Source organism: Fulmarus glacialis, unplaced genomic scaffold, assembly GCF_000690835.1.
Source record: "Fulmarus glacialis isolate BGI_N327 unplaced genomic scaffold, ASM69083v1 scaffold1016, whole genome shotgun sequence".
Taxonomy (NCBI): domain Eukaryota; kingdom Metazoa; phylum Chordata; class Aves; order Procellariiformes; family Procellariidae; genus Fulmarus; species Fulmarus glacialis.
In genome coordinates, this window is record NW_009217259.1 from 100,873 (window position 1) to 111,916 (window position 11,044).

At 48.2% G+C, this 11,044-nt stretch overlaps 1 protein-coding gene across 1 annotated transcript in view; it reads right to left on the reverse strand.

Annotated features, from left to right (window-relative positions):
* The window catches only part of LOC104078075 (keratin, type II cytoskeletal 6A-like), a 4,442-nt gene extending 1,157 nt beyond the window's left edge, over positions 1-3,285 (reverse strand). The window contains 6 exon segments of the mRNA XM_009579582.1: positions 1-30; positions 249-413; positions 662-757; positions 938-998; positions 1,544-1,758; positions 2,782-3,285. The exon segment at positions 1-30 is cut by the window's left edge and continues 3 nt beyond it. Of these exon segments, the coding sequence (XP_009577877.1) occupies positions 1-30; positions 249-413; positions 662-757; positions 938-998; positions 1,544-1,758; positions 2,782-3,285 (1,071 nt within the window).
* Positions 3,286-11,044: the final 7,759 nt, after the last annotated feature.

Genomic DNA, 11,044 nt, shown 5'->3' on the forward strand with positions numbered 1-11,044 from the left:
CCTGCCTGCCGTAGCCTGCAGCTCTTCGTACTGTCACAGAGAGAGGAACGATCACCCAAGGTAAAATCCATCGTTTTTGGAGTAACCCAGGTGCCTGAAAGCATGGGTCCCTCCTCGAGCCCAGACTAGCAGCTGGAGTGCTGCTGTGCAAGATGCAGTATTTGAGAAGGTTTTCTTGGAAGAGTCAGTCTTTATCTGTTCAAGACAAGACATGAAGATAACAACACGGAAACCCCCAGTTTCTTCACCTTGGTTTGGTACCAGGACTCTGCTTCAGCCCGGCTTCTGTTGGCGATGTCCTCGTACTGCGCTTTGACCTCCGAGATGATGCTGTCCAGGTCCAGGTTTCGGTTGTTGTCCATGGTGAGAACGACAGAGGTGTCAGAGATCTGTGTCTGCATCTGAGACAGCTCCTGCAAAGTGCACAGGGGATTAGGTGAGCTAATTCACTTGAGAGATGCCTTTTCATCCTTTCAGATGAGCATGCAGACCTGGGAGAGGCTACAGATTGTTATCTAAACAGCTAAGACGGTTGGTATAACTCTAAAGAGGTAAAGGATTTAGCATCTCCTGGGGGAAGAAATTATAGGCTTTCAGAGGAAAGGAGGGAGGGAAGCTCTTAACTGAGGGTTGAAATGTCTTGGGAGGTGGTTGTACTCACTGCTTCGTAGAGGGCTCTCAGGAAATTAATTTCTTCAGTCAGCGCATCTACCTTGGCTTGTAGTTCCACCTTGTTCATATAGGCAGCATCTACATCCTGGAGGACGAGAGGTTTAGGTAGTGTGTTTTAAACTCTTATTAGCAAGTCAGGAACACGCGTATCTCTGCAATAACAGTCCAGGGAAGAAACCATAAAAAAAGCTGTTGGAATATGAATGAATAGGTGATTAGAGCTCTACAAATAGTCATCAGATGGTATTCTGTAATTTCCTCTCACCTTCTTGAGTGTCACAAATTCATTCTCTGCAACTGTACGCCTGTTGATTTCATCTTCATACCTAATGGAGGGAGGCAGAAGGAGCATTTGTTTAGGCAAGTAACAGACGGAGGTGATTTTAGTTTGCTGGAATGAACTTCCTTTAAGAGCATTTTGCATACAATGTTCTTTTCTCCTACAGAGCATCTGAATAAGAGACCATGAGCATGTTCCTAGGCTAAACCAGTTAAAACAAGTACATCAAAAAAATTTTGAAGAATCTATTCTTTCTTTCCTATTTCTGGCCATCAGTCATACTCCTTCTGCCTGTCTTAAGCAAATTAAGCATGCTGTCCTGAAACTCTCAGATCTACTGTGTAATTTTTTTTTTTCTCAGTAGGTAATTTAGTTAATAAGTCTTTGATCATATTCTAAATTATTCCCTAAATGTTTGTGCATTTGGATCTATTACTCCGTTACCATTTATCCTGAGAAAATGTCACAACCTTCACTGTCAGGAATTCCTGTGTCCCGGACTCTCCTGGATCCCCCAGTTGGCTTAAGGACGTTGAATGGAGAAAGGCTGCACCTGCCTAGGTGAGTAGACCACTAGCTCAATAGACTTACTTCTTCTTGAAATCCTCAACCAGGTACTGTGTGTTGACAAGCTCTCCCTCCAGCCTTCCCTTGTCGCTCAGCAAACTGTTCAGCTGCATCCTGAGGTTGTTGATGTAAGTCTCAAAAAGCGGCTCCAAGTTGTTCCTAACTGTTTTCATCCCCTGCTCCTGAAGCAGGCTCCACTTGGTTTCCAGCACTTTATTTTGTTGCTCAAGGAATCGGACCTGCAAGCAGAAATATCCTGAAGATGTTTTGAAAGAGCAGGAATTACGGAGAGCTTTCTTTGCAAATGTGGGATCTCACTACTAGCTGAGGTGGTGAAGTACTCTTTCCGGTTGGTTTTCATAGCCAAATTCTCATCTGGTAGAATAAGAAATTTGCTGTTTGACTGCAAGGACCCTGCTTAATATTGCAAACAAACCCTGGAATGACTACTGATTTTCTTGCACCATGCTTCCCCTTCATTGCTTTGCTAAATCAAGACAAAGTGCATGCATTTTGTGTGAAAAGTGCGTGCAAAATCAGATAAGGAGCAGAACAGAGTTTGCACTCTTATTAAGAAAACAATAGTAAAGTGCCATTTCTTCAATATAGCTCCCCAACCCCACAAAAGATCCAAAATACTGTAGCATTTTGCTTGAAACCAAAGAGGAGCTGCTCAACCAGAGCAGAAATCAAGCAGATACTTTTGTGCATCTAATACAGTTAACAAAGAAATGAAGCGGACAGACAGTGTCGGATCAGATTTTGCTATTTTGAACTAACAGTCCAAACATGCTGGTACTGTTGCAATGATAGCTTTAAATGCCTTTGAGGAAATTCAAGCAATGAGAATCTTACTTCTCCCTAGTGCCAATTCATGTGATTCCTTTCTTGGTCATTTTAGATGGGTTGCTTGCATCTCACTTTAACCATCTAAAAAACTGTTATCAAGACTCCTATAATGCTCAATGGAGAGAGCCCAACATCTCCAGAAGGATGGGATTGTCTTCTAGAGCTTTCTTTGTCCACTGCCTATTGAGATGTCTAGCAGCAAATGAGGAGGACCTTGAATACTGGATGATTAATTCATAGCAACCACTACGTAGCAGGTACCGTTCCCTGGAATTTCCGGGGACTGGGCATCTTCCAGTCTCATTCCTCACTTCTATTCCTTCTTGATCAGCTTATGTGCTCAGAAAGCAGCTAAGAAAAGAGTCCCCATCAAAAAAATCAGGACAAGATACTTAGGGAAGCTCATGTCTCACCTTGTCAATGAAGGAGGCAAATTTGTTGTTGAGGGTTTTGATTTGTTCCTTCTCCTCCTTTCGGATCCTTTGGATGCTGGGGTCAATCTCCAAGTTGAGAGGTTTCAGAAGGCTCTGGTTGACGGAGACTTCGTGGATGCCCCCAGCTGGGAATCCAGGGCCACCCATGCCACCACCAAATGCACCATATCCATAGCCAAGGTTAGCTGGCATGCCAAAGCCACCACCGTACACGCTACCAGCGCCACCACCAAAACCTGCAGATCCATAGAAGCTACCACCCCTTCCAGCCACAGAGATCCTCTTGCATCCACCAACATTGTAGAGGCTTTTGCTTCCAAAGCCACCACCAACCCTAGCAAACCCGCTGCCAGCATTGCAGTTTCCGACCCGGGTGACAGAGCGTGAACTGAAGCTGGTGCGGCACGTGTTTGGGACGATGGCCGAAGCAGCGCTGAAGCCACTTCTTCCCCTCTGAATCCTCACAGTGGACTGGCGAGACATTTCTGGCTTTTGGATTGGGATGGATGCTACAGCAAGAATAAAAGAGCAAAGGTGCTGGCCTGGAGCAAGGAGTAGGAGGGAAAGGAGAAAGATGAACCTGTGCTCTCCACGGGCTCGGGAGAGCCCTTTTATGCATGTATGAGACTGGGATGGGTTTGATGAGGTGGATCATCTTTCTGATTAATTAGGCTTGGCATGTCCAACAGCATTCTGGAGAGTGAACTCACTCCGCACACACGCCCTTCTGAAATAATATAGCCAGGTTCTGAGCAACAGTGGTATTGTTTGGGAATAACTGTCGCCTTCTGCCGTCTTTGTAGACAGCCAGACTCTTTGCCATATCAAAGCGTTTGAAAGTTGCAATGAGTCACGCTGGGCACAGGGAGGAAAACACCGTTCAAAATGCCTGTCACTCAACACCTCTCTCATTTGAAAACTTCATCCCTCGGGATTGCTTTCGCCCCTTTTCTGTTCACGAGAAGGGCTTTGAAAAGTTATGGTCCCTTGTGTTTTAGGAAAGGGATCTATATCGGGCAGAGTAATGTTTTTCAGCAAGCCATGCAGTAAATTGTTCTGTCCTGGGTTTTTGTGATGTGTACTGCAGGGTCCCCTCTATGCCACCACAAAATATATGCAGAAATAGTTTTGCTTCCATCCCTATAAAGGCTCAGCTCCCTGAGCTGATCTCTTCTGAAAATCCTGCTTCTGCAGACTTACTCTTCTGTCACTAAAAAAAATACATGAATGAAAATGAAATGTTTTGACAAGGTCTTTTATTCATGTGTGGATTTTGACAGCTGCCCTTGAGCTCTATCACAAATAGTTGTGCTAGTACCTCGGCTTCTAAGAATTGGACTTTGGTATTTTAGCAGGATGGAAACAAACAAACAAACCAAAAGAAAAAAAAGGAGGAAAGATTGTGGGAATGGGAACTCCTTTGAATCCACTGGCTCTATGGAAATGGAGTGCTCGGGGGCTGTTCCCTACTCACAGTTTATAAACACGACGTAGTTTCCCAAAGATTTAATCAGCTCTTTCAGCACTGCACATCTGAAAGTGTGATCCTGCCTGCTTGAATCCACTAGGAAAGTGCTCTGCAGGATTCCCTTTGCCCAGACCCACAGCAATCTGGACACAGTAAGACATCCTGGATCTTTCCTTTCTCAGCCACAGGTACCAACACAGCCCTTTGCTTTGCGTTTAGCGTGGCAGGCAGTTTGAGTAGCAAGTCAAATAGAAAAATGTGGAAAAATAATTCATTTTGAGGGACAGCAAGTGTTTCTGGCCCTCGTTGTGTTTCGGGTTGTTCAGGAAAAGATGATTCATACATAATTTATTTATACAAGAGAGTGAACTTGCAAACGCATCCCCCCCGAACAGCTTCCTCCCGTGTTGTCTGCGAGTCTAAGCAGCTGCTGGCTGCGGTACAGGAATAACGTAATGTTGAGGAATCACCACGGTGGAGGGGTGTTGTGCTTCGATCTGCCCCTGTCTTGCAAGGGTAAAGGAAACTCCCAGAAATACTTTGGGTCCCCGTTGTTTCCCCAGCTGCTTTCTTTCAGATGGATTGTGTTTGCAATTGAGTTTTTAAATGAAGGGGGGAATAAATAGCAATTGTTTGTTTATTTTGGTGTCTGTTACAAGACTGAGCTTTTTTTGTAAGGAAGGGGTAATCCTGCAATTTTTGCCCAGTGGGGCGGTCTCATTGGGTCTGACTGCCCACACGTTTGTACCCATGGGAACTGGAAGTAAATGGATTGAACCAACAGGTCTGCATCCGAAAGGCAGTGGATTATTGATCAGCCTTAGGGTTTTGCCCACCAATTGACAGATGTCATGACCTGAATGCATGAGATTGATTCCCCCCCACATAGCGTGCTTGATTCATATAGATGCAAGTCCCAGGTAGCAAGACCTTCAAAGGCAGATGCAAGTTGCCAGCCGCCTTAAATGCCTATGGCTTCTTTGGGAATTGCTCTCTCGGGTACTATCGATTTTGCGTAACTTTGACTATCCGAAAGCTTTTCTGTATTCTTGTGTAGTCAGTGGAGATCACCCCCGAATAGCAGATTCTCCGATCCTAAGGTAGATGGATGGAGATGCCCCTGAAGATGGCTTTCCACCTTCACCAACACTACGTGGGTAGACCAGGTGGCTGACTCAGAGTGTGCAGAGTTAGCCAGCCTGAAACCCACCCTTGGTTACTAACAGCGTGATGCGTCAGTACTTTCCTTTTTCCCCTCAGGCTCCTTTTACATATGAAACTTGTCTTTTTTGGCTAAAGAATACGCCAACTGCGTTGGAGTCCATTGTTAATAATAGTAATAATACAGCTCCTCCAACCAAGTAAAAAGAAATTAATTTCTTTCCATTTCACATTTGCACTAGGGTGGAGGTGATGCGGTTGCCACTCATCTGGAAGGAATTTGAGAGGTAATTACAAAAGGCAGAACTGTGAGCACAAGGAGCTGTAGCTACAGGTTTGGGGTATGGGGTGATGGCAAGGGGGGCCCCCACCCTGCTCTGTTGGTGAAACACAGGGTTTCCATGTAGCTCCTGGGGGAGTGTCTCCTGTGCACCCTGCAGCTCCAGGCATGTAATGAATTTGCTGCTCTGATGCAGATAGCTTGCTCTGATACGGACTTTTTCTCCTCCACCAGAGGATAATGCTTGTGCTCACTCAAGCTGCTCTCTAGTTTTTCCTCCTAATCAAACAAAGGGAGCTGCGTTTGAGCAGGTCCCGCCGTGTGAGAGTCCCCCTGACGTGGCAGAGGCCGTCTGTGAGGTTGAGCAGGCTCTGAAGCCTTTTTCTTTCTTTCCCCTCCTCATTTCGTCCTAACAGGCTGAGCAGAGGGGGCAGGCAGCGGCGGGCGCAAGTCCCAGACCAAGAGGCAGGAGATCCCTTTACAGCATGCTGGTGTAAACCTGGGAGTAAAGTCTTGGCTGCGTTTGGTTCTGGCATCATACTGATATCAAGGTAATAACTCTCCTTTGAGATTAGGAAAGTGAGTTCTGACTCTATCAGGGCAATAAAGGCAACTCCAACCCCTTCAGTGAGAAATTTGAACCATTTTCTGTGTACCCAGCCAGTGAACAGGGGATACCTCCAACAGCTTTTCGTCACCTCCTCTCCATCTCTCTGCACCGCTGCTCCTCTCCAGCATCCGCCTCGGAAGCCTTCATCTGTTGATGGATGCTCTTTCTCAGACAAAGCTGAAATTTTTACAAGTGCCTCTGTGTGTTTTGTTTGCAAAAATACATATATTTGTAAAATAAGAGCATGTCTTACTAACTTGGGTTGATTCACCTGTGCTACCTAATCTCAGTTTAATTATCAGTAAAGTCAAGGCTGTAATTTAGGTTAATTGCTTAAATTAAAGCCTTTGGGTTAAACTTGGGCTGCTAACCTAAATTCAAACCCTACTCATTTTGACCGTAATTTACTATTTCATCCCAAGTTAATGAAGTCCTGCTGGTCACCCTTGAGCTTTTTCCACGGGGGACCACGCAACTCACAGCATCCCTGTGCTGCGGGGACGGGGAACTCTGAGAGACCTCCTGTCCGTGAATCTCATTTCCCGAAGGGATGAATTAGGATGAACTCCTCAGAAGCTTTCCCATAGGTGTTGCCCCGTGATGGGTGTTGCAGTCCTTTGAGCCTGTTCCCAGTGGTATCTGGAGGCCAGTCAGCTGTAACTACTAGATGACTTTGAAGTGTAGGTGTGACCTGCTTTCTCCAGATAATTGTTTTCTGTGCTAGCACAGAGACACCGATACAGCCCAGGGTTTTGGAATAACTTTGCCTTCATTATTGTTGTTGTTGCCAGATGCTTTATACAGAGTGGGGAGGTCTCATTTCCCCTGATGGCTTGTTGCATCTTGAAAGAGCCGCTGACCTTAGGTGGGTGTGAGCTGATACCTCCTTTATCCTATTCTGCGTGCAAAACTGGTGCTTAGATGGTGGTACCCGAAGAAACCTAAATATCCCAAATTGTGTTGTAATGCTTTCTGAGCCTATCTTTAAGCCCTGAGTAGGGCTGTGATGTCTACCGAGCTCCACATGGAAAGCAAGATCTTTCAACATTGAAGGTTATCACAGCAGTATTGTAGCATCTCGTCCTTTCTCATGGCCCCAGGGTACATCTTTTCTCCCGATAAAGAAAACCAAGCCTGGAAGTGGTGTTGCTGGAAAGTCCCATTATTTCGGATCAGCTCTGTGCCTGCACGTGGCATGTCCCTCAGCTCCATCCTGCACCGAGCACTGCTCCTGGTTCGAGTTTCCTTGCAAAGAGCCGTAGCACTTGTGTGAAGTTTGATTTCTCCCTATTAAAAGAAATTGGATCCGCACAATGCTATTCTCAGAGTCGGTAAGATAAAAAAGGATTATTCATGTGTCCTGGAAAGCGTATCCAGTCATGGTACACCAATTTTATGGGGCCTTATGTTTATTTACCGTGCAGTGGATATTGCACTGCACGTGAGCCCAGAGGTCCCCGCTGCTGTCCCGCGGCGCTTGGCATTGCGTGCAGCCGGACTCCGATCTCCAACCGCTCTGGGCAGCGGGATGTTGCTGCCCTGTTTAAATAGCAGCACTCAGACTGAACATGCCTCACAGATGGGAGCTGGGAGTATTGTTCCACTGCTGGTTTTGCTGCGTCCTGTGTTACCTTCCCTGCAGCCGTTTCATGTCTTATTTCATTTGCAGGCTGTGTAAACCATTCGCAAATTAAACCAAAATAATTTCCTTTGATGAAAATTCTGCTTTTGAGTCAAAAAGCTGCAAAGTCTCGTTTTGGGAATGTTAAGGCGCGATGTTTCAGCTTCCCCTAGGAAACGTTGAAATTAAATGTTGGTTTTAAAAATATATTTCACCTAATGTTTAAGTTGTAACTAAAATTACTTGTCAAGTTTGACTTGAATATGTGAGTTTTCCAGGTCTCTGCAGATCAGAAGAAGGTGACTAGAAGATTACTTTTTGCACCTCCTGTCTGCTTTCTCAGAGAAGAGGTGCCAGGGTGGGCTTTTAAAACACTTCCCGTGGAAACAGAAAAGAGACCGATAGCTGCTCAGTGCTTTTTTACCTCGGTACCATCCTCACCCTCAGAAGGACCCGACAGCAGCCTGTGGCACCAGACTGACGGAGGCTGCAGAGATGCCCAGGTACGGCGCGGAGGGTAGGGGCTTGGCAGCATGGACAAGTTTCACGGAGGGTTCAGTGTTGGTGGTGGCCCACGTGTTGCTGCAGCTGGTGGCTCAGCAACATGTGCACACTTCTGTTAAAAAAAAACAAAATGAAACAAACTTATATTTGACATTTTCAATAATTTAAAAAAAAAAAAAAAGAAATATAGTTTAGCAACAATAGCCCAGTTCTGACACCCTGCCTGTAACAAATGGTTCTGCTTTGCAAGCTTCACTCTATTTCCTTAAAACAGTCTAAGAAACATGGTCAGATGCTCGAAAACTGATGCAAACTGTTAAATGAACGAAGCCCAACCCATTCACCCTTCACAAACCTCCTCTGGTGCAAAGGGGCTGCCCCGACTTCCCACAGCCATCGTTTCCTTGTTCCTTCCCATGCACTGGAGGGGAGACTCGGGGGTGTGAGCCCCACCCCAGCCCCACCGTAGGACCGTCAGGGCTTCGAGCCCTGGCAGGGCGGCACCATGCCTTTCTCTTGCTCTGGGCCCCCACCTGCTGGAGACACCATGGGGATTGTCTGGTGCTCGCACGCCTCTGCGCAGCAGGATGGGTGCGCGGGGTCCCATTGACTCAGGAGCTCGGAGGTATTTCCCTGCGGCGAGCGCTCCGGCACGACGTGCATGAGGTGCTTTTGCCTTGCAGACATGGCTGATGCCCCCCCTCTTCTCTCCCTCCCTGGGGTGCTGCTTGGGTGCACCCCCAGTTGGAGTTTGCAGGGGATGAGGGGTGGACACCAACCAGTCTCCTTTTGGGCCGGCATCCCTAATGGGCTGCGGGTCCTTCCTCATCTGCTCCCCTCCTGCCCTGGCCCCTTTCCTCACCCTTGGGTCATGCTCCAGGTCCTGCCTTTGGGGTTGGGTTCCCACCTCGCACCGTGCTTCCCAATCGCTGCTGCCAGGATTCGTGCCTGGCCCCACAGCCTGGCAGGGAGCAAGAGCCAGGGGATGCCCACGGAGCCACAGGAGGGGGCCCGGGAACAGAGCGGGAGCCTGGCTGAAACCCTCCATCCAGGCAGGTCTTTGAAACCACCCTGGGGGGGCTGGATGGGAATTGGGAGGCCGGGAGCTGCGGGGCCACTACCTCAGGTTCAAAATGAAGCTGAGGCCCCGAAACAGCCCTTCCAGCGGAGCAGCCAAGGTATTTAGTGAGGTATTTGTGCGTGCTAGGGAAACCTCGATGTGCAAACACTGCACGTGCGGATATTGGGCGCTTCGCCCTGTGTCCACCCCTCTTTGCTGCCCTCCCTCCAGCTGCTCTGTCTGGTAGGGGCGATGTTTGGCTGCTCCATTCCCCTGCCTTTGCTGCCGTTCTCGCTGTGTCCGTGCTGTGGTGCTGATGCCAGAGCTGGGCTCCTCTGCCGTAAGGTTTCCTCCTGTTTGCATTGTTAACTCACAGCCGGGCTGCGCCGTGCCCCACATGTGCCAACTCATGAATCCCAGCTAAACCTTTGGGAATCACCTCCCTTTTCCCACTCCCCTGCCCTTTCTCACTCCTGCAGTGACGGGCAGAAGGGGCAGCTTTGCGGTTAACCACCGCGGTGGGATTCATCCAGCTTTTGGCTCAGCCCTGAAGCACCTTTTCCTCCCCGTGCCTCAGTTCTCCGTCCATCCCACCCTTCTTTCTGTGCTCCTCAGCCTGTCCCAGGGCTGTGCCAGAGCCTGAGTTCTAAAACAGAGGGTTTTTTCCTCAGGGCAATGGTCCTTTCTCATGAACTGCCTACAGAGAGTCCCCACTGCAGCTGGGGCACACATCCGTACCCAGATCAGCAGAGAAGAAAAGCCAAAAAGCAGCAGATTTTAAAAATGACAAATGCTCTTTATTGGACCGTACAGCTTGGAAGTGAAGAGGCTGTAGCCATGAGGACAAAGTTAGAAATCAGTGTGGCAATTCATATACACAGAAAGCAATAACCTTTCCCACAGGTGCCTGAGAAAACAGAAGGGGCTGGAAAAATCTTTACTTGCAGACGAAACATTTGGAGGTTGTAACGTGTGTTGCAGGCAGAGGCTTTTAGAGCATCTTGGAGCTATTCTCATTGCTGAGGACCCGGTGGCTTCACAAGGCTGTCACTTTCGTTTTAGGACAAATGAAACGAACGTGCGTGGCCGAGCGCGGCTGTCCCCGTCCAGCAAAGTGCTTCCACTTCGCTTTAAGCAAGGGAAGAGCAAGGACTGTGCTGAAGGAGGGCCACCATCCGGCTCCACGACGGCTCTCCAAAGCCCTGTCGGTGACTGTTACAACCTATATTTAGCCAAAGGTGCTCCAGATTCTCGCGGTGGGGTCCTGGTCTCCCCCCGCTGCCCCAAAGGTGGAGGCTGAAGGACGGAGGAAGGAGAGAGGGTCTAGCGCAGCTATTTACACCATTGATTTCGTAGGGCAGCACTTGCTTTCGGAAGGCAGGAAACACGTCGTGATCCGCGCGGGGAGCCCCATGCTCGCCATCCTTATCTGATGGTCTTTTTGCTAGTGGTGGTCTTGGAAACGATCCTCACGCTGCCTCCCGTGCTGGAGCTGACGCCTCGGCTGCTCCCGGAGCTGAAGGTGCTGCCTCCGCCGT